This window comes from Sminthopsis crassicaudata, chromosome 1 (genome assembly GCF_048593235.1).
Source record: "Sminthopsis crassicaudata isolate SCR6 chromosome 1, ASM4859323v1, whole genome shotgun sequence".
Taxonomy (NCBI): Eukaryota; Metazoa; Chordata; class Mammalia; order Dasyuromorphia; family Dasyuridae; genus Sminthopsis; species Sminthopsis crassicaudata.
Genome location: NC_133617.1, coordinates 368455678 through 368483266, shown reverse-complemented (window position 1 = coordinate 368483266; position 27589 = coordinate 368455678). Strand labels below are relative to the sequence as shown.

The 27589-nt window shown below is 35.7% G+C and overlaps 1 protein-coding gene across 9 annotated transcripts in view; it reads right to left on the bottom strand.

Moving 5' to 3' along the window:
* Positions 1-716: 716 nt before the first annotated feature.
* Positions 717-27589, bottom strand: part of KATNAL2 (katanin catalytic subunit A1 like 2) — a 123608-nt gene continuing 96735 nt past the window's right edge. For all 9 annotated transcript variants that reach the window (XM_074279308.1, XM_074279313.1, XM_074279309.1 and 6 more), the window contains 4 exons: positions 26013-26123; positions 3819-3981; positions 1632-1734; positions 717-1134 (listed from right to left, as the gene is read on the bottom strand). In XM_074279308.1, coding sequence (XP_074135409.1) covers positions 995-1134; positions 1632-1734; positions 3819-3981; positions 26013-26123 — 517 coding nt within the window. In that variant the 3' untranslated portion in view covers positions 717-994. The remainder of the gene's footprint in view (positions 1135-1631; positions 1735-3818; positions 3982-26012; positions 26124-27589) is intronic.

The following is a 27589-nucleotide window of genomic DNA, read 5'->3' as shown; positions in this document are numbered from 1 at the left end:
AGTCAGCCAGGCTTAAACCTGCAGGTCATCTGTAACTGAACTTACTCCCAATCCTCTTCTACCCAGTCTGTCTATACTTTGTATACATAATTTGTATGTATATAATTAATTATTTATATAATGACTTCCCCACTAGAAGGGGAGTTTTCTGAGCTCAGGGGCAGTGGGTTTTTTGGCCTTTATTTGGTATCCCAAAAGTTTACCAGAGTGTCTGGAATATTTTAAACATTTAATTACAAGTTGGCTGACTCATTTAGTGTTCCTTTTCTTTTCAGTCATTAAAATGTCAACTGTCAAATGTCTCAGACTCAGCTTTCAACAGGATCCTTCCAAGATCATTTGTGTAGTGTCAACATAACTTCTTAATTTGACCTTTTTCTCCTCAAAAGAAGATACTGGTCACTCTTAAAACACACTTTAAAATGTGGGTATGTAACTTATATTAGATTGCTTCCCATCTTGGGAAATGGGAATAAGAGGAGAAAATTTTGGAAACTCAAAATCTTAAAAAAAAAAAAAATGAATACTGAAAATGGTCTCTACACATAATTGGAAAAAATAAAATACTACTAAATAAATAAATTTTTTAAAGAGAAAACTAATGTGGGAAATATCTTTATACATAATTGGAAAAAATAAAATACTACTAAATAAATAATTTTTAAAGAGAAAACTAATGTGGGAAATTGTTCATAAAAGTTTTATGCAAAGAAATTGAGAAAACATCTCCATTGTATTATAGAACATAAACAATATTACACACATATAATTGGATTTCACAATACCTTGTTATTTATCATATAAAATGTAAAAGGCACCTCAGATTTCCAAAGAGAATACACTAAATTCAAGTTTTCTGAAATAAGACCTTTTTCCAACGACAGAATGAATTATTTTCCCTTCTATAGTCCCACTTATAAAACTGGTAGTGATAACGCCTTGAAGTCTACGATGTCTCTCTCCTGTGGGTGATGGGGAAGGGGCAAGGGTAAATTCAGACACTTTCATAGTCACTTTGCCAGGCTGAGTATTTCTGAATCAAATTCTTGACAGAAGGTTTGGTGTGAGCTATCACATCCAGAAAGTCTGCGGTAGTCACGGTGTCCAGCCGGATGGCATGTAAATTGCTGTTCTCTAGATAAAAACAACAATAATCGACCTGATGTTGATCAATGCTGTCGAAATGCTAATAGGCCTTCTATCAATGTGATACATACATAATGTAGCACACTTAATGGTTAATGCAGCGAAGCACAGAGGAGAGAGGGAAGGAGATTCTTAATGTGAGATTGAGTCTAGCCTCTGAAATCCCGACCCAAAGGTGACCTAAATGTAGCTTTATCGAAACATTATGTAATATTTATATAGTGCCTTAAGTGGACAGCTCAATGTAAAAGGGAATTTTTCGGAAGAAACAGAACTCTGGGCCTTCGGGTACTAATCACTTGAAAGCAAACATGATCCCAAACAAGATACTAAAAAAGGTGGAGGGAGCCCAGAGCCCCAAGACCTGTTAACAAGGCCCATGTTGCAAGTCTAGGCCAGGCCCAGAGGCCAGACTCCACCTGTAGGTGGGTGTTAGACTAGGAAACATAAAAACAACTATTGTCTTCATCAAGCTTCTCATCTACCTGATTGGAGATTTTCAAGTGCATTAAAGATTTTTCTCACAGGTCGCATGGCTGCCTCCTTGCAGACTAGTTTGATGTCTGAGCCAGAGTAGCCCTCAGTCTCCTGAAGCAATAACAAAACAAGCCATTAGTTCTCTGGTAATACAAGTCCATTTTCCTGAATGTTCTCTATTATGTGTGTTGAATGGGCCCTGATTTTCCTTTTGTTTATACTTTGCATGTAGAGAGCTCCCTGCTCTGATACTGCTGAGCAATTTCCAAAAGTTTGCAAGAGAATAATGAATACCACGGTTTGATAAGTGGATGAATTAGAGCATTAAACAACTTCCTACCATCTCAAAAGATTTTGTCCCACCTTACCGGTGGGATGAATTGCCCATAAAACTTAGAAGAAGGTGGGCTCCTAAATCTAATGTGCTGTAGCTACTAAGCTGTCTTATTCTACATAAAACTCTAGTGGACAGGAATTAATATACAAGTAACAACGCTTGTCACTGGTACTCTCCAAACTTGCAGGAGAAACCTCGTTACCCCCATCTCTGGTGTTGAAATCCTTCTCCAAGGCCCAGCTGGGTACCATCTTTTCCATGACACTTCCCTTCCCCTCTAGCTGGAGAAATTGTATTCCTTCCTTGGATCTTTCAGAGCACTCAGTTCAACCTGTGTACTTAATCATTCACTTTTTATATATAACTGCTACGAATGCTCCTTGATGATAGGGATTATTATCTCATGGTTCATCCTCTGGTACAGCATCTCTTACATTAGTGCTAAAGAACTACTGAATTCTGCTTCAATCACAAGCCCCCACAGGAAATTTTGTAAGGGGAATGTCCTCCAGTCAGTTAATCTACAAACATTATTGGGCATCTATCATGTGCCAGGCACTATGCTGAGTATTGAAAATACAAAGAAAGGGAGAGATGACAAATGAAATAAATATAGGATACATTAAAGACCCTAAAATTAAGGAGATTTTGCAAAAGGTAGACTTAGGTGACTTGAAGGAAGCTAGAGATGTAGAGAGGAGGACACAGATATGAGGAATGACCAGTAAAAATGCTGAGTCTGGAGATGGAGTGACCTACACGAAAAGGAGCCAGGAGGCCAGTGCCATTAATCATGGAGGGGAGCAAGGTATAAGGATAATGGAATCATAGAAAGGGGCCAGGTTATAGGTGATTCTAAGAACCAAACAAAGGATTTTATATTTAATTCTGGAGGTAGCAGGGAGTCCACTGGGGCTGAATAAATAGAGGGGTGATATAATCAGACTGTGCTCAAGGCTTGACAGCTGAGCGGGAGACAGATGGACTGGAGTGAGGAGATACTTGTGACAGAGAAACCCACCGGCAGGCTGCTGCAATAGCTCAGTGAGGTGGAGGGCCTGAAGCAGAGGGGGTCAGGGTCCCAGGAGGAAAGAAGAGGACGTAGCAGGTGAATGGATATGGATGGTGAAAGACTGAGGAGAAGAGGAGGCAATTTTGCCTCAAGCCTGGGTGACTGGGACGAGGGGGATACTCTTCACCAGTTAGGAAGATGAGAGGCTAGGAGATCAGTTTGGACATGTTGAATTTAAGATTTCAATGGGCCATTCAGTTCAATATATCCAATAGTCAGATGTAGAGACAAGTCAGAAGAGAGTTTAGGGCCAGACAAATAGATCTGAGCATCATCTAAATAGATTGAACCCTTAGGAGTTGATGAGATCACCAAGCAAAACAGTATGGAGGGAGAAGAGGGCCATCTCCAGAAATTCCCTTGTCAAGTAATCTGGGGTATCCCTATGTCCCGTGGGTCCCCGAACTGTGCCAGGAGCTGCACCCATAGCATGAGTACCTGACATTTTCCTCACACCCAAATCCAAAAGGGAATCAAAAATGGAAGAGATCCTTGCCCCTCCCCAAACTAAACAAAATCATTCTTTCCCTTTGACTTAAACTCCCTGCAACTGGAAGGAATTATCTAGCTAGTACCCAACTCAGAGATAGCAATACTGGTTCTGCTTTAATATTTTCCCCGCCATATTTTTCAAACTATATTGGCAAGTTTCTGGTCAAGACAACCTTGTTTACTTAAGCTTCTGGGGAGGCCAGCCTTATTTCCTTAAAGTCCAAGGTAGGCCGAGATGCTTTAGAGAACAGACCCCCACTGTGTGAGACTGGGGATGGGGGAGATGGCTATCACCTGGCCCAGCAAGCCATACTCCAGTTCAGCGTGGAGCTCCACGCCACCGCTGTTGCTCACGGCGGGCAGCCAATGGCGGATCATGGCTTGTCTCGCCTCCTTGCTGGGGAGATCCACCAAAATCCTCTTTTCCAGGCGGCGTAACATAGCACAGTCTAATTCCCTGGAACACATCAGAAACAACAGTAAGGTGAGTGGAAGTGGAAGTTTCTTGGCCAGATAGTGTATCTTAAAGGTGATCTAATACTACTCTCTTGTAGGAAGTTACTTTGTGCATTAACAATTATTAAATATCTCTGTTGGGAGAGCAATATAGTACTTATTTTCAGGCTTTCTAGAAAGAAAGAATTTGTTATATATAGCAATACCAGACCTAAAACTTTATTATAAAACAGCAGTCATCAAAACCATTTGGAACTGGTTAAGAAATAAGCGTAGAGGATAAGTGCAATAGATTAGATAGACACAACACAATAATCAAGCCCTAGAGCAATCTGATATGTGATAAACCCCCAAATTCCAGCTCCTGGGATGAGAATTCACTATTTCACAAAAATTGCTGGGAAAACTGGAAAATAGCATGTCAGAAACTTGGCATAGACCTACATCTTATACCCCATGCCAAAATAAAGTCAAAATGAGTATGTGATTTAAGCATAAAGGATGATACCATAAGTAAATTAGGAAAACAATGGATAATTTACCTATCAAATCTTTGGAGAAGGGAGGAATTTATGAGCAAAGAAGCACTAGAGAACATTATGAAATGCAAAATGGATAACTGATTACATTAAATTAAATTTAAAATTTTGTATAAACAAAACCAACAGAAACAAGACTAAAGGGGAAATACAAAGATAAGAAAAAGTTTTTACAGCCAGTATTTCTGATAAAGGTCTCATTTCTAAAATATATAAAGAAATGTGTCAAATTTATAAGAATATAAGTCATTTCTGAATTGATAAAGGATATGAACAGACAATTTTCAGATGATGAAATTAAAGCCATCTATAGTCATAAAAAAATTTCTCTAAATCACTACTGATTAGAAAAAATGCAAATTAAAACAACTCTAAGGTCCAATTCATACCTCTCAGATTGGCTAAGGGCAGGAAAAATGATAAATGTTGGAGGGGACGTGGGAAAATTGAGACACTGATGTATTATTGGTGGAGTTGTGAATGAAATGATTCGACCATTCTGGAGAGCCTAAAAGGTTATAAAGTTGTACTTACCTTTCGACCCAGCAGTGTCACTACTGAGTCCGTATCCCAAGGAAATCATAAAGGAAGGAAAAGAACCCATGTGTACAAAAATGTTTGTAACAGCTCTTTTTGTGGTAGCAAAGAATTGGAAATGCCCATCAATTGGGGAATGGCTGAATAAGTTGTGGTACATGAAGATAATGGAATATTATTGTTCTACCAAAAATGATGAACAAGCTGATTTTAGAAAGGCTTGGAAAGATTTACACAAACTGATACTGAACAAAATAAGCAGAACCAGGAAAACATTATACACAATAACAGCAAGAATGTGCTGATGATCAACCATGAAAGACCTGGTTCTTAGTGGTTCAGTGATTCAAAGTAATCCCAATAAATTTTGGATAAAAATGCCATTTGCATCCAGAAAAAAAAAAAAAACCTATGTAAAATTAAGATAAATCAACACATACTATATTCACTTCTTTTTTCTCTTTTTTTTTCTCTACTGTGGTTTTTCCCTTTTGTTGTGCTTTTTCTCTTCCAACACGATTCATAAAGCAATGTGTATTAAAAATAAATAAAATAAAAATAAAACAGAATTTGTTATTCATAAATAGATAGCTTTATATAAATATATACGCACATGTATTTATATGCATGTGTATATATGTGTTGTGTGTTTGTGTACAGTACCATTAAGGTGATCTGAGGTATCATTCAATGTGGGCTAAGCAAAACTGTGGATAAGATAAGAATCCAAACTGAATCCACTAGCATTTCTATTGTAGTCATGTGCCTTTTTTTCAGTCAGAATCTGGTGAATTATTCCTGAAAATAACTTCAGCATTTTGGGAAAATGAATTGTCATTTCAATGCTTGACAAACTGTTCAGTGAATGAAAAAGCACGGGATTTAGAACCTGAGGACTTGGTTTCAAATCCTATTTCTGCTACTTGTTAGTTGTGTTGTCTTGACCAAACCACTTCTCAGGGTCTCAGTTCCCTCATCTGTAAAATGAATAGCTTAGATGGTATAGTGGTTAAGAGCATTAGACTCGAAGTCAGGAAGTTCCAAACATTACTTCAGATACTTGCAGTTGTATGACTCTAGGCAAATTATTTAACATCTTTCAGCTTAGGTTTCCTCATCGGTAAAATCAAGTTATTAATTCCAACTGCCCCCACAGGAGTGTTATGAAGATCAAATGAGATAACATATGTACAGCACTTTGAAAACTTTAAAGCAATATGTAAATGTTATTGCTAGTATAAAAAGTTCTTTATTGTTATAAATGTTAGGTTACTATAAACTGCTACACTGCTGAACTTTGTTAGTGGCCTCTAAAAGTTTAATGCCTCCCTAATGAATCCAGCATAAATACAGATTTTTAACCTGTGTTTTTCCTGAAATGTAGCTCACAGTTTTTGCAATTTTTAGTGGGCTAATACATCTTTTGTAGTGTACATCTGCGTAACTCTGCTCTATTTTTCATTGTAAGTTTATGAAGGGCAGTAATTATCTGTTATTTTTCTTGTATGGTGCTTGGATACTCAATGTTATTTAATGATGATGATTAATTTAATGAAAAAATATTTCTTGATAAGGACACTGACTGTTCTTTATCTCTTCCTCCTAAAGAGAAAGAAATATTTTGAAAGTAAAACTACTATCAAAAGGAAACTCTTTTAAATTAATTCCTCATTAATTCTAATTAAATTGTTAAATTTTTATAAACAAAAGACAAAGGCTATTCCACATTCCAGATACTGCCAATTGCACCCTGGGGTCCATGATACTGAAACAAAATAAGTCAGAAATTAGCTGTAGATGGAATAAATAGCCTTCATTGCTACCTCAAAATCTATCACAGGTGCTGGTTTGTCTGGTCCCTATGTGACAGAGCCTACTGAACTAAAATAAGTGAATAATAAAGGTTTTATATACAACTATAGATGGGGCAATCACAGCAAGCCTTCATCAGCATTCATAGTGGAGTCCTCCCTTGATAAAGATTCAATTAGTGTCCTCCCATCCTTCAACAAGGGGAAAGGTTAAGAATTAAGTCATCATGAATATGGTGGTAAGGAAACCAGCAAAAATATGAGAAAATAACCAAGCAAAGGACAGTTTTTAATGCCATGAAGAAATACTATTAAGTAAATTCTAGAACAAAACTACAAAAAAGAATAATTCTTCAATAACTAAAACTGGAACCTCAGAAATGACTACAGAATAATTATACCAAGAATTATGGAAGAAAGGGGGCAAGAGTTCTACAGGATGAGACAATAATATGACATAGATGGCGTGTGATCTGCACTATTAAGAGAGAGAGTATCTATATGGATGGGATCACAAACCCCATTTAAGTACTGACCCTGGCAGCAACAGAGAGGAAAGAATGGAAGGAGACTGAGGGGGCAGCAGTGGAGAAGAAGAACTAATCCTTTCCAGAGACTCCCAGAAGTCAGAACCAAGGCTTGGTAGTCCATTAGGTGCTTGGGGGAAAGAAAGGGGAATTGTCAAATTGGTTTTTGCGGCTCCAAGCCTGAGAGAAGCAGAGGCATCAAGACCCCCTCACAAATGTGTACGATGAAAAGCCTTTCCTCTGGCTGGTCTGGAGGGAATTGGGCCAGCCAAGGAGGGCTTCATCTGTGGAGGGCTTGGGTTCTCTCCTCCTCCTCCTCCTGAGCCCGACAAGACCTTCTCTTGCCAAAAATCCCAAAAACGCCAGGAGAAAATTGTTTAATGCAGAGACAAGAGATAAAAGGCCCCGTGGTGATGGTTCTATTGATCAACTAATGCCCTAAACAAAGAGATTTATTTCAAACCTGCTGGAAGGCACAATATAAATGAAGCAGTGACAGCCCTGCTGGATGAATGCACTTTTAATGACACCAATAATAAAAGTCATACAAGGGGGGAAACAAGGGACAAATGAAATGTGTCATGGAATCATCATTCTTTAGAGAAGAAAAATAAACTTGTAGCTACCAAAGTGAGGAGTCCCCCCCCCTCCCCGCTTCCTTCTTGGAGGAGCAGCTAGATGGCTCAGAGGATAGAGTGCCAGGACTGGAATTCAAATCCAGCCTCAGACACTTAGTGTGTGATCCTGGGGAGAAGGAAAGGATCCTTGCCAAGAAAACCCCCCAGACAGTTTCAGTGCGCCATGGTCCATGGAGTCATGGAGAAATTGAACACGACTGAGCAACTCACCAACAACAACAGTCCTTCTTGCCGATTTCTCAGAGCAACCCCAAACCTCCAAGGCCCTAAGCTGTCCATACATAAATAAATCCAGACACATAAATAAATCTCAGCACCCTAGCCGCATCAGCCATGCTAGCTCAGTTCTAAATTATAACTAGCTCTGCCTAAAACTGAACACTGACCAAGATGGCATCTATAAACACCATGAGTCCATAAGTTAGAATCACTCAAGTCTGGGATCTAAAATCAGCAATTCTGGGATCCACCCACTCAATTTGAAATCAGGAGAAATGGGTTCAAATTCCTTCTCTTCTAATTACTATCTATGAGATCTTGGGTGAAGTTGTTTTTTTAACCTCTTTGGGCCTGTATCTTCATCTGTAAAATGAGGGGGCTGAAAAAGAGAAAAGATTCCTGGGATCTACAGGCCGTCGTCATATTTCAGGGAACCTATGAGCTTAGATGGGAAACATTTACATCTTTATTTTCACTAATTCCACATTGGAATTTAGCATTTCCTTCATATAGGTAATCTAACTAACTCATTATTCTTTACCAAAATGCCAAAAGGTCATTTCTATGATCTTTGGCCAAGAATCCCTGGACCAGGTGATCATGAAGTATTCTAGCTCTAAATCCTATAATGCTAGTCTTTTGGAACTTTCAAGGTTCTTTAATATCATCTCCAATATTTAATAGTGGCACTGTGGGAATAAAAGAGCTATCACAGCAGACTGATGACTGATCATCATGCAATATGGCTAGAAAGGTCTAGCCCATAATTAAATTGTGAATACACACACATGTAAGTATGTATGTGTGTATGACATAAATAATATATTACTTGCTTTCTCAATGGATGGAGGAGGAGCTAGAGGGAAAGAAGAGATGTGGAACTCATAATTTTAAAAAAATGAATGTTAAAAAATACTCTATGACATCAGTGAAAAAGTGGGCATGGAAGAAGATGCTAAGCAAACAAACAAACTTAAGAAAATATGGCTCAGCACTAATAAATGAAAGAAGCCAAAGGTATATAGACTATTCAGATGACTTATTCTTATACATCATGAATATTTTCTTCAACAGACAAATACAAAGCAATGAATATGGGCAAATCCTGAATTTATTGTTTGTTGAGTATTTCCAAAGTACTTTCTATGATAAATTAACAAACCCCAAATTGTAAAGTTAAAAATACTAGTCTTCAGGAGCCTCCTTTTCTTGATGTACTCTATGGTGACCCTTCATTTTATCCATTTGGAAAACTTGCCTTCTTTCCCTTCTCTCTTCATTCCATGAAAGCCTCTTTCAAAGAAATCATCTTATTTCAGTCATTTTTACCTGAGCACAAATTTAAGCTACTGTTACATTTCCCAGGCATAATTTCATTTAGGCCTTTTCTCTAGTACAAGAATGAAAAACATATATTAATGGATTTTAGGCATGAATGAACAAATAAGGAAAGAATTTGGTAGGGGGGAGCAGAAAGACCCTTACTGGAATCCCTAAAGTCACAACCCAGAAGGACCTCTATTCTCCTCAAATATAATACCAATCCCCGCATGCATAAAACATGGCATTGGCAATAAAAAGGAAAAGAAAAACAACCTTAAAGTTCTCTCTTAGGATTCAGCTACCAGAACAGAAAGATTACACAAATGTTTATAAAACCTGTCGACCTGATACAGTAAATTTGTTATTGGGAAGGAAAACAGAGGGCTTTAATCTTGACAAATGAGCACTAAACATTTACCAGCTCACATAATTTTAACAACACTCTCTCTTTCAACTCTGTAAGGGTAAACACACACACACACACACACACACACACACACACACACACACACAATGTAAGTAGTAGGATAAAATAAATCCTACTGGTGATCTGGTACTGTGAATTTTTTTTCCTTTCTTTTTTTGTGAGGAAAATGCTGTTAAGTGACTTTGAACTCAGGTCTTCCTGACTCCAAGGCTGGAGCATTATCTAGGTGCCCCTACCATAGCTTTTGACAAATTCTTGGGCTATGCCATTTCCCCACCACTGCCCTTAGTGTACTTTTTTGTTTCATCTTTAATTCCTACAAGGCAACTACATTCCCATGTATCACAGCCACATAACAATACAAGTTAAATGATCACAGCTACCAGAGGTCCAGTCACAATAGTCCACAGCAGTTTGTTAGTAGCCACTGAAGCCAAACCCACTGACGAGCTAGCTCTGAAGAACGCTGTGCTTGACCCAGGTCAGAACTGGGTGTGCTTAGAAATCAAAAACACTGTGCCTTTTGCGTGCACCCAGAAGTGAATTTGGTGGAATGGGTGATATTTACCACATTAATTTTGATACCCTTTCTCTAGGGTCTCTGTGGGAAATAAAAGGAAAAGTGTGCCTTAGGTGGGAGAGGAAGTGAGGGAATATTTTTTAAATTCTGTCTTTGCTTTACTTCCTCAGAAAATATTTCTTTATAAAAACTTATTAATATTAATTGATAAGTTCATTTTCAGGAGAAAGAAAGCTTGAATATTAGGGAAAAGGCACTATATGGAGGCTCTTGAACAATAATGTTATTAGAGGACATCTCCTACACCATTTCAATGTTATCTCTAGAGTAGGACTTTTTAAACTTTTTCCACTGGAGACATGTTTTTGCCCAAAACATTTTTATGTGACCTTTCGAATCTAAGTACAGGTGTTTCTGGCAAAGTTTGTACACGCACAGTGCAAAGTGTACATATTTTGCACTCAGAACTGAGGCTGCAGTGAAATCACATGATGCAATACGGGCAAAATACTGCCAGAAATACTTTGGATTCATTACATGTTTGATTTTAAATTAATTTTTGGTGTTGGGCGTTCAGAAACCTTTTATGTTGCCAAATTTTTCTTTTTTTAATTTTTAAAAGCTTTTTATTTTTTAAAATATATGCATGGATAATTTTTCAACATTGACCCTTGCATAACCTTGGGTTTCAGATTTTCCTCTCTTTCCCTCTACCCCCTCCCTTAGATGGCAAGCAATCCAATATATCATACATGTTGAAATATATGTTAAATCCAACATGTGTAAACATATTTATATAATTCTCTTGTTGCACAAGAAAAATCAGATCAAAAAGGAAAGAAAATGAATAAGAAAACAAAATGCAGGCGAACATCAAAAAGAGTAAGAATATTATGTTGTGATCCATATTCAGTTCCCACAGTCCTCTCTCAGGGTATAGATGTGCCAAATTTTTCGTTCAGTTGTGCAGCTCCCAGGTGGGGTCAGGACCATACAGTTTAAGAACTTTTACTCTACAATCCTGAGAGGAGAAGTAGCTATCTGAGTCCTGGAAATTCAATTTATGAGTCTGAGTGGATTTGGAAGAGAGAGACCAGAGCCAATATCCTACAATAAAATAAAAAGAAACTGCAATGGAATAAGTTATATGGCCTCTTCAACAACATAAAAAAGAGCTCTTCAAAGTGAATTTTGTTTTCCAAGAGTAAATTAGGAGATAGAAGGAAGGGGGAGGCCATCACTGCTCCCCCTATCCACCATTCTCCCTACCAGGCTGGGGTTGCTCTGTCACTGCTAGCAATCTTAGTCCTTTGTCCTGCCACAGCATCTAGCTTGACCACTCTCCTGTCCACAGTTCCTTCTTCCACTGCATTCAGCCTTCTGGCTCTGGGCTCAGTCCTTCATGTCCAAAGAGCTCTTGTTTTAGCCAGATTATCTACTACTGAATTCCCATCCAGAGGTCAGCTGCCTATCATGGTTGCCTAATCAATCTCCTGTAGTTTATATAGTCCCAGTCCCAGAAGACCCAAGACCCTTAAACTGGACTCTTGCAAAGCATGTTCTTCTTACCACTGTCATCCTTTGAATGAGGAAAAAATACATCTAGTAGAAGAAATTTTTAAAAATCAGCCAGGAAAACCTTTGAAGGATTGAAGGGTAAGGTTAATACACAGGAAGCAACAGAAGTCCTTATACTCCCTTTGCCCTGGGAGTGAGGAAGAACAAGGAAGCTGTCAAAGAAGGTAACAATCAGGTATTAACCGGAAGAATCAGAAGCTGTGGTTAGCAAAAGCAAAATAAAAACGTAGGCCTTCAACACTCTAGCAACTACTAAAATTTATCATTACTTTATATCAAAATTAGAAATGGGACAATTCTGTCATGGGGATTGGAGAAGGGAAGGGTAATCTTAAATTGCCAGGTTTCCAGCTCATAAACTGCCCTCACATTTAAGAACCTTAATTAAAAAAAAAAAGAAGAAGAAGAAGGAGGAGGAGGAGGAGGAGGAGAAGGAGGAGGAGGAAAAAAATTATGAAAAAAGTTCAAAAAATAAAAATAAGAAAAAACATTTAAGATAATAGTTGTATCGTGGGCTCCAGATAAATTGATCCCCTGGGGTAACAGAATACAATGATGTATTAAGGTTTCATCCTCTTTAGACTTTGAATGGTTGCATCTGCAGCTAGTAAAAGGCATGATAACTGATCACATTCTCAGTAACCTATTTCAGCTTTTATATAAAGGAGTGAAACTGGAAGTGATATATTCATAGCTTATAAAGGAATTGTTTAGTAGTGGCAAGGAAGTGGAAACTGAGTGGATGCCCTTCACTTAGGGAATGGCTGAATAAGTTATGGTATATGAATGTAATGGAATATTTATTGTTCTGTTAAGAAATGATCAGAAGGATGATTTCAGAAAGATCCAGCTGGAATGATGCTGAATGAAGGAGGCAGAACCAGAACAACATTTTACAGAGTAACAACAATATTATATGATGATCAACTGTGATGGATTCATTTCAACAACGAGGTGATTCAAGGCAATTCCAACAGACTTGTGATGGAGAGAGCCATCTGCATCCAGAGAAAGAACTATGGAAACAGAATGTGGATCAAAGCTTAGTATTTTTACCTTTTTTCTTATTCTTGTTTAATTGCTTGTGGGTTTTTTTTTTCCTTTCTTGTGTTTTTCCCCTTTTGCTCTGATTTTTTTTTGCACTGCATGATGATTTGGAAATATGTTTAGAAGAATTGTACATGTTTAATTTATATCGGATTGCTTGCTATGTTGGGAGAGGAGTGGGGGGGAGGAAGAAAAATTTGGAACGCAAGTTTTTGCAAAGGTAAATGTTGAAAACTACTTTGGCATGTATTTGGAAAACTAAAATACTATTTTTAAAGAAAGAAATTGTTTATACTTAGAAGCAAAGAAGAACTTCAATCAAACTGATGGAATTAGATTAGATTAGAATTATATATGGAGTATAGCCAATGACTATGGGGCTAGCCATTGACTGATGGGGCAGCTAGATGATAGAGTGGATAGAAAGCAGGGCCTGAAGTCAGCATTTTCCCAAGTTCAAATCTAGCCTCAGACACTTACTAGCTGTATGATCTTTGGCAAGTTACTGAATTTCCTCATCTAGAAAATGAGATAGAAATGGTAAACCACTCCAATATGTTTGCCAAGAAAACCCCAAATGTTATCACAGAGTCAGGACAGAAAATGACTGAACAAAGCCACTGAATTGCCGTACCTTTGATGCCTTAAAAAGCACATCATAACTTTGGTGACAGTCTCTCTGGCTCTTGGGAAGAGAGCTATCTAAGAAGGAAGAGCCCAAGTCTTGAGAGGGATTTATTCTTCACATTTCCCCTTGTCCCTTTACCAGAAAATCATGGAAATGAGGAGTAGAGAAGAGGGAATTTCTTCTTCCTCTTTCTTTCTCCATGGCATCTTACAACAGAGTAAGTGTCTCATAGGAGATGCCATGTCTAACAAAAGGCAGGCCCAATAAAGACTTAAGAGGAATAGGGCTAAAGGGACCAGCAGAGAAAAACAAAGAAAAACTCTTTGAAATAAAGACATCCTACAAGCCAAAATACTCAAGGGATAAAACATCTACAGAAATGTGTGCTGAAATACCACAAAGAACAATAAGAGAAATTTCAAATGATAAAAAATTAGTAATAATTGGATTAAAGGAATCAAATAGTCTAACAATATAAGAATAAATCCCACTGATACAAGGTAGAATAAGAATTGATAAAAACAAGTAGCATAAGAAAACTGAAAACATTAAGGGAAGCAAAAAATTAAGCCAAGATCAATGAATACATAAATTATAAATGAAGGCTATGTCCAGGTTTCCAAATAATTTAAGAAACAACTAAAGATTTAAATTAGGGCGAACCTTAATCAAGATTTTAGATGACCACACACACACACACACCAACAACCTATAAGTTTTATTTAAGAAACTAATTAGAGAATAATTATCAGAATTTTTTTTTAAAGTCATAAAATGGGCAATACTCTGCAAGTGGAAAGACAGACCACTGGAATGGAAAAATCCAAAAATACAAGTCTCTAATAATAACATCATTATTCACATTTTTATAGTGACTTGAAGTCTGTCAAGTAATTTCTTTTCACAAGAAATAGATAAGAAAAGTTTTATTATCCCCATTTTACAAATAAGAAAACCAAGGGTAAGATAGAGTAATATCCCATAACTAATAAGTATGAGATCCAGGTTTTGTACCTACTTCTTACTCCTATATAGCATTCTTTCCAAGGCAAATAACTATCACATTTGGAAATCTGAAGACAAATTATTAATTGCTCAAGCATTAAAATTATCTAGAAAAATTTAGAATCTCATTAAAGGAAATGAAAGACAAAGCTAGGCAAGATTATATACAAGTCTTAAAAGGTACAGGAATTGATCTAAAGATTACCTATCTTGCCAAGCATACTATTTAAAGATAAAATGGGATCTTTCAAAAATCATCATGAAAAGAATTTATCAACAAAATTCCCAAATTAAATATCTCAGAATAAGATATAAGTATGTCTTTGTAATTGAAATAGAAACAATCAAATTAGAAAAAGTGTTAAATGCACATTATGATTATCAAAAATAAGAAATATAAGTTGAAATATATTCATATTTGTAAGTAGGTACTTCAAGCTGACAAAAAAAAAGTCAATGTGAAAAAGAGAGGGTTGGATGAAAGGAAGAAATTTGATCATCCCCCAAACTATATTTCTATCTTTAACAAAAAGAAAAGATAAAAAATCCACTGAAAATCAAGAAAAAGTAAGGGATTGAAAATTAAAAATGTTATTTATACATTATTTGGTCTTCATAGCAAAAATAATTATAGAATAGAAGATAAAACTTAAAAATAGTTACAGAATATAATTATAGTATTAAAAATAGGTATAGAATAGAAGATAAAACTTAATCCTTCCAGAAAACATTATCTTCAAAAATAAAGGGGAAAAAATGTCAGAAGACAAACCCAATTAACTTATTAAAATTCAATGTGAATAATATTAATTCCTCTAATGAAAAAGTTACGGAATAGATTAAAACAAAATCTATAAATCATGCTGCTAACAAGAAAGACACATTTACTGTGAAATATTAGAGCTAGATTAAAATTAAAAGGCTTTAAACTCACCATGCAAAAATAAATAAATAAACAAATAAAGCAACAGTGACAGGAAAGGAACAAACCACTGGCAATCAAAAAGGAATAAGAAAGTCTTGTGAACAGAAAGATGAAGAGTTAGACACTTTCACCAGATATTCTTAACTTTCAAAACTTCTTTAAAAATAAGGGAGAAATTATGCATCACATATAGACTAATTACAATTGAATTCATGTGACAAAGAAAAGAGAATGCCCAAAATAAAAAATAAAAAAAATCCTTATAAATTTGTACTGGAGAATTTTAAAGAGCTTCCTCCTACTTATAAGTCTCTCTAGTTCCTTCAGGGAAGTAAAAACTAACACAGGGGCTAGTAACTGTGGTCCATCTTGGTATAGAATATACCCATGCAGCAGAAACTCTGTGATCACTTCACTCTTTTTCTATCCTACTCCCCACTTTGCTAAAAGAATCAAACGTTAATTCTGCCCAGGCAGAGAGAGGAGGGGATGGTGGAAAACATGCAGCCTTCTAACTGATTTCAGTTTTGTGTCAGGGGACCCCTAAGCCTACAGACATTCTGCTGGAATGCTGCTTCTGTCCTCCTATAATCATGAAAAAGCTATCAGCCCAGCTATGAAGAGGAAAAAAGATAGCCAGGGAAGGAATTGGGATAAAAGTTTAGGTAAACACATGAGGCTTTGTGGGACCTGTAGGAAAGAGGAGCAAAGCTCTGGGATCATTCTGACCCTCTAAATGATTATACAAGGCAAGAGACCCAAGACTAGTAAACAATGTTTCCTCCAATGGTTAAAGAGGGTGGGGTAGTTTTGCTGTCCAGCCTTGGAGATGTACGCACAAGCAAATGGAAAGTGATAGAAGAAAATAAGGGGGAAAAGACTTACTTACCAAAGATTTTAAGAGGAAAAAAGCTTATTTTCAAAGCCCACAGAATAGATAGATCAATAATAATTTTTTTTAAAAAATCCTAAAATGAGAAGGAAAGATGATTACTAAATCCTGAAAGAGATTAATTATAAAGCTGGCTCAAAAATTTAAAGATGGAGGAAAAATGATTTGATGCTTTAATGAAATTCCTGGGATTTCTGTGAGAGCAAGAAATAACAAGAAACTTCAAAATGGTTCAAAATATAAGTAAAATCCAAAACAGAATAAGTTAGTAATGGATATTACTCAGAATGAAGAATTCTCAAAGCAAAAATTAAAATCTCTATTAACAAAACAGAAAACACTGAATTCAAAGCTGAAAGTCCTTCTAAAGAAATGAAAAAGAAGGTAACAAATTTGGAACCAAAAAATACTGCAGTTGAGGAAAACCTGGGGAAAGAAAAGCAAAAATAATAGTATTAAGAGAATGCATGGATTCTGCACTGCCCAAAGAAATGGAACTTGATGACAGAATTTAAGGACCATAAGTTTCCTAGCAGGATATAACAAAATAAACAAACAAAAAAAAAAAACTCTTGACTATATTAAGGAAAACTGCTCAGAACTTTCTGGATACAGAAAAATAAATATTGCTTTAAAAAAATCATAGGGGGCAGCTAGGTGGCGCAGTGGATAGAGCACCAGCCTGAATTCAGGAGGACCTGAGTTCAAATCTGATCTCAGACACTTAACACTTCCTAGCTGTGTGACCCTGGGCAAGTCACTTAACCCCAGCCTCAGGAAAAAAAAAATAATAAAATAAAATAAAATAAAATAAAAAATTCACATATATTCTCCAGAAAAAATAAAAACTATGCTCTTCAAACTCTAAGATACAGCAATTAAATTGAAAATTTTCAATGCCAGATAACAAATCTGCAAGTAGCCAGGAAAAATTCCATCTAATAAATAGAGGAAAAATCTGAAGTTCGTCTCACACCCATCAGATTCCCATCTCCCATGACATATTCAAGAAACTTGTTTCTTTTATTCTTTCTTTCCTTCCTTCTTTTCTTCCTTTGTTGTTATTCAGTGGGGGAGGGTGAAGAAAGAAGAGAAAATAAATGTTTTTAATTAAAAATAAAAGTCATATCCATCAGATTGGCAAAGTTGACTGAAAAATAAAATTACACTCATTAAAGGAGATTTAGGAGGTGAGGTACCACTATGTACCATTGATGGAGATTTAAATTGGTCCAGTCATTCTGAGACACAATTTAGAAGCATGTCAAAAAAGTCACTAAACTGTGACTTTGACCTAGAGATACCACTACTCTGCATATAACCCAAAGAGATAACAACAAAGAGGAAAAGCATCCATATGTACAAGAATATTTATAGGAGCACTATTAATTGTAGCAAAGAACTAAGGGAGTATCCATCAACTGGGAAAAAATTATGGAGCATGAACATAATGATATTGTATGATAAGAAGGGGGAGATGAAATAGATTCAGTGGAACTTGGAAAGATTTTTATGAACTTGAAAAACTACTTGAAAAAAACTAGGAGAACAATTTATACAATGACTACTACATGTAAAAGAAAACAGCTTTGACCAATGCAATTACCAATGCTTTAGAGAAATTAATGACAATACTTTCCACCCCTAGATAAAGATGTATGAACTAAACATATATAATGGAACATATTTTTTGAACATGGTCAACAAATGAATCTTGACTATCCTTATTTGCTTCAAAAAAAGGTTTTTTACATCGAAAAGCTAAAGGAAAAAGAAGAGAGGTGATTATGATGAAGACAAAAAAAGAGCAAATGAAAGAAAAGAAAGTCAATGAAGCATTTTAAAAAATGCACAGAAGATGCATACCCTTTGACCCAGCAGTGCCATTATTAAGTCTGAATGCCAAGGAAATCACAAAGGAGGAAAAGAACCCACGTGTGTAAAAATGTTTGTACCAGCTCTTTTTGTGGAGACAGAGAATTGGACAATGAGTGGATGCTCATCAACTGGGAAATGGCTGAATAAGTTGTGGTATGTGAAAGTAATGGAATGTTATTGTTCTATTAAAAAATGATAAACAAGCTGATTATAGAAGGGTCTGGAAAGATTTACATGAACCGATGATGAGTGAAACAAAGAGAACCAGGAATACACTGTACACAGTAACATCAAGATGACCAACTTGGCTCTTCTCAGTAGTTCAGTGATCCAAGGCAATCTCAATAAACTTTATGATAGAAATACACCATCTGCATTCAGAAAGAGAATTACTGAGCTTGAATGTACATCAGTACAGGCTATGTTCATTTTTTTCTGGTTTTTCCTTCCCTCATGATTTTTCCCTTTTGTTCTGATTTTTCTTTCCCAACATGATTCATGAAGAAATGTGTATTTAAAAAGTTAACATTCATGTATAACCAGAATAAAACAATTTTTAAAATTAAAAGATAAAAATGAACAGATGAGAAAAGAGGTTATGAGCAAGCAGAACAGCTTTAAACTAACATATTGAATTTATTATATACTTAAAAAAACAAACTAGATGTGATGGACATTTGTAGATTCATATGTGATCTTTGTTCTTTGCATATGTCGTTATTTGTCAAATTCAGAATAACAAAAAATTGTTATATATGTACGTGTGCATATATGTATATATTCACACATACATACATGTATACACATATACACACATATATAAACACATAGAGGACCCTGTTCTTCTGCTTTGAAAGGGGTGTTGGCTGAGCGAAGAGCAGAAGGGCCTAGCCATGGCTCTAGTAGCTTCAGGTTGGAAAAACGTTTCTCTTCCCTTTCTCATACCACTTCCCTGTTTCCCTTGACTTAAAAGCTCAAGGAGATGTAAGAGTTAATTTTCACCAAACTGTTTAGGATTATATCGTAACAACTACTGTGGTTATAGCAGTTGGTTTTAGCAGTCTTTCAACTCTTAAGACAGATGACCAATGCTTTGTATGATTAATGAAATTTTCTTTATTTAACAAGTCCAACTTAGAAATAAAGAAGGCTTCTCAAAGGATCCATTAATTGAGAGGTCCCTGCATAATTAAATTTAAATACTTCACACTGGCTTTCTTTCTATTCAAATGAGAAACAGCCATGGTAAAGGCAGAATTTATGTTTTTTAAAATCTATAAAAAGTGAATGTGATGATACATTGGTATAAGCATGAAACCAGCAATTACAATAATTTGATTTAATCGATATATGTATATTTATATATATATACAAATATATATATATATATATATATATACACACACACACACATATATTTATATATATATATATTTTTTTTTAAAACATGTTTAGATATGTCTAGGCAGCTAGGTGATGCTGTAGTATACAAAGTACTGAGGTTAATTCAGGAACCCCAAAGTTCAAATCAGTCCTCAGATACTTGCAGCTATGTGACTTTGTCACCTCTGATCCCCTCAACAAGGCTTCCTCACTTTCTAAGAATTTCCATTTTCCTTGGTAGATGAGGGGAGGGAACATAGTTAAATACATCCAAGTAATTTGAGGAGAGAACATTAACAATTGAAGGCCTCAGAGGAGATGGTTCTGAGGAAGACAAAGATTCTAACAGACTAAGATGAAGAAACAATGCTTTTCAGGTCTATGGAATAGAAGTTGTGTATTAATGCCCAGAAGCAGAAGATGGAATGCTGGTTTTGGGAAATAGTTAAGAGTGCTAATTTGGCTGCAACATGGAGACTTGACAGCACAGAGCCTTAAATGCCAAGCGGAGGATTTTGTATTTGTTTTATAATGAGAAGCCATGCATAAGACTCCATGTGAGAAAATGCAATATGAGTCTGCCGGACTTGTCATAGCGACCGAAAGCATATGCGACTGCATATGGCAAAAGAATAATAGTGGCATTTCTTAGGGTAGCAAGAACTGGACACAAAGTTGCTTCTCATCAGTTGAGATATGGTTGAACAAATGATAGTATCTGCATATCATGGAATATGATTGTACTGTAAGAAGTGACATATAGATAAAATTCAGAGAAACATGAGAAAACTTGTATGACCTGATCCAAAGTAAAGTAAGCACAACCACTAAAACACCATATAAAATTACATAAATGAAAAGAAAAATAAAACAAAGCCCAATACTGCATAATTTTAATGACCAATCTCAACTTTTGGAGATGAGAAAATGCATCTCTGTCCTTTCATTGGAAACTGGGGGGGGGGGTGTTGTATAAGCATTCAGACAGATAACTGTTGGTTGTGCTTGACTGTAATTTTTTTTCTCAATAGGAAAGTTAGGGAAGAATGTATTTGAAATTGGCTGTTACATAAAAACAAATACCTCCCTAAAAAGTTTTTTAAAATGATCTTAGACCATATTATGAGAGGTACAATGTCCACAATGATGGAGTTGATAATACAGCTCTGCTGGGGACACCTAGGTGGCTCAGTGGATAGAGCACCAGCCTTGAATTCAGGAGGACCCAAATTCAAATCTGATCTCAGACTCGTAACACTTCCTAGCTGTGTGACCCTGGGCAAGTCACTTAACCCTAGCCTCAAAAACAAAAAACAAAAAAAAAGATAATACAGCTCTGCTGCAGTCTGGTCAGATAATAACAGGAAGGTGATATTCAATCTGCATGCCACATTTTGGAAAGATCATTAATTAATAAGTGGCAAAGGATGCAGAGGACTCTAAGAATCATGCACTTTAAAAATATCAACAAATTTTAATTTGACTCATAATATTTACATGTGAGATCTTTATCCAATGACCAAGGCATAAATAGACTATTATACTGATGGAGGGGCTGAAATCATATCAATCTTGAAATAAATAAAACCAGAAGAATGAAGGAAATTGCAGCTAAATGGAAGAATGGCTCGCAGGTACTTCTGGAAGAAGAAAATAAAGTAGCTTTTTATTATACATTGGAGGAGAAAAAAGAAATATTACTTTATGGGACATTTGACCATTATATACTACAGAACATTATTACAAAAAGACCACCATGAAAACAGTTGTGGTGTAAGTACCAACATCAGTTCCTGAGGATGTGAAAAGGAAATTCTACAAAGAATTTGATAAGACCATCCAAATCAAATCATTATATGCTCTGATACTTGATTACTACAGTATAAAGGCAAGAAATGCTAAGGATGAGGAGAGACATATGAGAAAGAGTAAGGAAATAGGCCAAAGAGATAGATTATACTAAGGCCTCATGCCTACATATGATGAATATTTTCTTTGAAAAAAAAAAAAAAAAAAAAAAGAACTGGTAGTCACCAGACATGGAAACATCAAATAATACAACAGAGAATGAAAGACTATATTTTAATAGATGGCAAAGGTTTCTTTTCAAATGAGAATCAAATGAATCATCTATCTATATACAGACAGACCATCAACTCATCAGGGTTAAGAACAGAATTAGTTTTTTTAAATGGAGAATTAAAAGTAAATTGAAACAAACCTAAGTAAGTTAAACAAATAACTGAAAATCAAAGAAGAAATAGACTACAAAATTAATATTCAGCAACTCTAATAATTTCATCCAGAGTATGACTGAAAAAAATGAGTTGACTGAAAAAAAGAGAAAGAGCTAAGAAGAATAACTTATTCAGGAAATAGCTGATTTCTTTGTCTGAGACAAGGAGCCACCAAAAGCAATATTGGGTTAGAACATGAACTTATTTGTAAAAATCTTAGGACGTATGATTATGGACAATATTGTCTCAAAGCAGGAAAAGATAAAACCAGTTTTAAAGAAGTTAACAAGGTATCCAACCAAGTAAAGTAATCAATCCCAAGATATTCAAGGATGATTATAGAAGGAGTACAGACAGAAGAAAAATAGAAAAAATTTGCAAAACACATTTTATCAGGGGCAGGTAGGTGGCACAGTGGATAGAGAAGCAGCCCTGAAGTCAGGAGGACTTGAATTCAAACCTGATCTCAGAAACTTAACACTTCCTGGCTGTATGACCCTGTTACCCTGGGCAAGTCACTTAACCCCAATTGCCTCAGGAAAAACAACAACAATAGAAAAAAGCACACTTCATTAAACTACTTCTCTAGCAAGGATAGTAGACTCACCTCTCTTAGATCACAGTCCCACGAGTGTTTATACAGGAAATAGAAATAGTAGTAAAGAAAACAAAGACAGGAAATGGGATAAGTTGAATTCGAAATACATATAGAAGGTCTGTGCTAAGGTAGCTCAATTGTGAATGCATTGAGGGTCTAATATGCAAGTTCTTCTCTAAAGGAGGTAAAGATACAAAAGTTGTAGAAAAATTCTGAGCCTTATTAATATCCCGCCAAAAGTGAAGGAGAAAACCTCAATCTTAATGATCTATAAATTTACTGTTGTATTTATACAAAATCTTTAAGAGTACTAGTAATACACACAAATGGAAGAAGTCCATGATGAGAGTATTAGCAGAGAAAAAGCAGTGTTAAAAAGTGATATTCAACAATAAACCCCATTTATCATTTTGCAATGAAACGAAAGATGTAGAGAATGCAATATCCCATTATGTTTTGTTGATTATGAAAAGAAAACAAAAACCATTTGATTGCACAAAACAGAGTACTGCCTTATAGGTTCTTTTATGAGTTTCCCATATGTATACCAAGCTCATTCAAATTTCCTTGCTAGATGTAACCCTGTTCAGTGACCCTCTCTGATTATAAACATTATTGGAGGCATAAATCAGGGAGATTGTGATGGTGAAGCTCCATCACAGAGTACAGGTGATTCCCTGTGAATAGTGAGATGCTCTGGTTCTACCTGTTTATGGATGATATTACTCTAACTGCACCAAGCCTCAGAATGTTACAGAACCTCCCAAGTTTAAGTTATTGATCCACTCAAGAAAGACCAAGTGGGTAAAGAATGTCTGTTGCCTATATGTCAACATGCATTTGGATGGATATTCTACAGAGCTCACCCAGAAGTATGTGTCTCTGAGATAGACAATACAGATGAACAAGAAGTTGGGCCCTAAGTTGAACAGGAGAAGGAGAGTGGGTTGGATTCCATCAAGAAAATAGCAAAGCTTTTACAGACTTCAAACTTCTCATGAAGTAATTATAACCATCTTGAAAATTAGAGCTATTTTTGCAGAATGATTTACTTTGGAAAGAAATGGATTCTTCCTTGCTAGAACTCTTCAAGGTAAAGGTTAATTGACTTCTTATCAGGATATTGTAAATGGCTTTTTTATTCAGATACAGGGTTGAACAAGATGGCCTCTAGGGTCCCTTTCCACTGTGTGACTATAGAAAATTAAGTTGAATTAAGTTGAAATGAATTGATGATAGTAATAGTAGGTAAAAGTAGTTACTCTACCATATAGGACACTGGGGATAGTCAGAGGGAAGCAATTTCAAGCGATAAATTAGAGGGAAAACAATACAAAGTGTAGCTATTTGGTAAGTGATATCAAAATTTGGAGCAAATGTAACGAGTGAGACAACAAAACCAGGATGCAGCAGAGTTAGGGACAGCAAATGATCCTAGAAACTTCAGCTACATCCATAGTTAGAAGAATTCATATACCTTCATTCTGGTACAAAACATAATTCCTGTTATTGGTCTTTTTTCAAATGAGGTCATATATTTTGGTCACTCACACATACACTCATAAAGGAATGTCTTCCCATGAGAAAGATACCACAGTAAATAATAAATAAGAAACAACAAAAGAAAAAGGGGGCTTGATTCTTCCACAACAGCTAAATGTAACGTAATTTGGGCAGAGTGGAGAACAAACATGAGTAAAAAACACAGGTTGCCAGGCAAAAGAAAAGACAAGAGACATCATTTACCTATAGCTTAATATTTCTACTTTTTTCTTCAGGAGAACTTCCAATACAACTTTGCTTTCAATGCAAATCATTTTACTCCCTTATTTCTTCCAAATTTCTTATCTTTTTATCTGAGGCTTTGGTTTCCCAGATAGAGGAAGCTGCAAACCTACTGTTAACACCTGAGGTCAGCTTCAACTTGCTTCACATCATGATTATTTGGGCAAATTATTATTGAGATACTATAGACCTCTAAAGAAGGGATTTGCTTTATGGCTGTTAAATATCCTGTTTCCCTCGGGGCTCCTAGGCCTGGGTTTAAGAATGTTTAATAATCAAGGTAGGTCAAACTAGCCCTAATTGTGCATATTAAACATTTCTAACCTACTTATTAGCTTAAATGATAATGTTAGAGTTGAAATATTTATTATTACTCTGTTTATTTTCACATGAAATGACTGATGTTATTTCTCTTTTCTCTACTTACCACTTCCTGATACATCAGGTCAGGGAAAGAGCTAAATGGAGAGCTTATGCTGGGTTCTACTAATCAGAAGGGTCCTAACTTCTTTCTCATCAGAGTGTAATGAATATATTAATAGAACCTTAAGGGGCAAATGAGTGTCCTGCCCTGAAAGATGCCCCAAATAGGATTTGACACTAACCTGGAAGAACCTTCTCAGCTTCAGACAGGTCAATAGTTACTCTACTCATGAGAAGAATCAAGCATATATTCTCTTTGAGAAAATGGTTAAGTCTTTCTTATGACATATACCTGTCTTTGCCTTTATAGAGTACTTGACAGTTTCCAAGGGCTTTTTCAGACATCATCCTATAAAATGATCATGTCACTCTGTTGAGAGCAGCTGTTCATATTCCCATGTTCACCTTCCTCACATGTGTATATATATATATATATACATATATATATGTATACACACACACATACACATATATATATTCGTATAGGTGAAATGTATGAAGAGAAATGGAATAAGGGATTTAGAGATATGAGTCTTAATGTGGTCTCTGCCATGAATCAGGCAAGCACCAAAGAAGTCATTGTCCCTTCTCCAGATCTTTTAGTTCAGTCTCTTTACTATTTGATTGACCTTGAAAAGCAGGATTCTAATGGAGAATTATGTATTCAGTTATAGAATATTTATTTTCTACTTACTGTGCTCTCATTAAAGAAAAGACTTGTCTCTTAACTTTTAAAACATATAACCATAAAATTCAACCACACCACTTCAGAAATACTGTTTGAGCCCTGGAGATTTTTAAACACTTTATAGATTTATGTCAAAGCCTTGTGTAGCTTAAATGTCATTTTTTAAAAATCTGGCTTTAAAATGGAAATTGTCCATTTAAAATATTAGTATATGGTAGTGCTAACATATGTTTTCTTTATTAAAGATGATTCTTACTTGGTTCAAATAGTAAAAATTTCAAAGTCTAACAGAAAAGCTTCAAATTAATCTTCAAATACTTTAAACAAATATAAAATCTTTTCCATAAGTTCTTTGGATGAAAACTTTATTCGTGCTTAGAGGCTCAGGCAAATTTATTCAACATATTCTGTTCTAGTCTCTTACCAAGGCAGATTGGAAGCTGCTAAAACAAAGACGAGATCTTCTGATCGGGCCAATCCATCCATCTGCATTAGCAATTCTGTTTTCATACGAAGACTTCCTTCATGTTCTCCCCTATTAAGAAGAATAGAAGCATGAATTTCCAAAGTGATGGGGAACTTTTATTTCTAACAGTGTAGCTCACAGTAACTCACTCCAAGTCACTATTTCAAATTCTTTCAAACTATCAACCATGATTAATTTATACTAGCTAACACTCATGTATGTTAAATTCTTCCTTCATTTCATTACACTGAGAAGCCACTGATAATGAAACAAATAATCAAAAACAAAAACCAAAACCATATGATTTAATTTAATCTTGTCATAAAGATTAACAAAATGGAAGTGAGTGAATGCTAATGGCAGTATTTAAAAGAAAAAACCATCAAGTTGAGGATTGGCAGTAAAGTGGGAAATAGAAGGGAAGGGTAAACAGTATTAAAGGCGATGATGCTGTGTCCGTCTGCAGCATTATATGTATTATATAGTCTCTTTATAAACCATTGTATACAGGCTGCCTAGTTTTAGTTATCTGAAATCATCATAAGAGGAGACATTAATAGCCAAACCAAAGCCATTTCCCGTAGTTCTGATGGAAAAACTAATATAAGGAAGGTACAGCTTATCCCATATGCAGTCAGAATGGGAAAATAAGACAGCACAATTTCTTCACAATTAAGTTAATCTCCTACCTCTTTCTTTTCCTCCAAAAACCACTGTCAATAAGAAAGAAAAAACCCTCTTTTCCTAGCTTCAATAATCCAAATTGGCCAACTGCATTGACCAAATCATCAGAAAGCTACTCAGGTCTGTTTTCACTTTGTTTCTTTAGACTCCACTAAAAGTTTAAACATTTAAATGCTTGCCTTTTTTTTTTATTTTATTTTTATTTTTTTATTATATATTTTTTATAATATTATCCCTTGTATTCATTTTTCCAAATTATCCCCCCCTCCCTCTACTCCCTCCCCCCAATGACAGGCAATCCCATACATTTTACTTGTGTTACAATATAACCTAGATACAATACATGTGTGTAAATACCATTTTCTTGTTGCACAATAAGCATTAGATTCCGAAGGTACATGTAACCTGGGCAGACAGATATTAGTGCTAACAATTTACATTCACTTCCCAGTGTTCCTTGTCTGGGTGTAGTTATTTCTGTCCATCATTGATCAGCTGGAAGTGAGTTGGATCTTCTTTATGTTGAAGATTTCCACTTCCATCAGAATACATCCTCATACAGTATTGTTGTTGAAGTGTATAGTGATCTTCTGGTTCTGCTCATTTCACTCAGCATCAGTTGATGTAAGTCTCTCCAGGCCTCTCTGTATTCCTCCTGCTGGTCATTTCTTACAGAGCAATAATATTCCATAACTTTCATATACCATAATTTACCCAACCATTCTCCAACTGATGGATATCCATTTATTTTCCAGTTTCTAGCTACAACAAAAAGAGCTGCCACAAACATTTTGGCACATATAGGTCTCTTTCCGCTCTTTAGTATTTCTTTGGGATATAGGCCCAGTAGT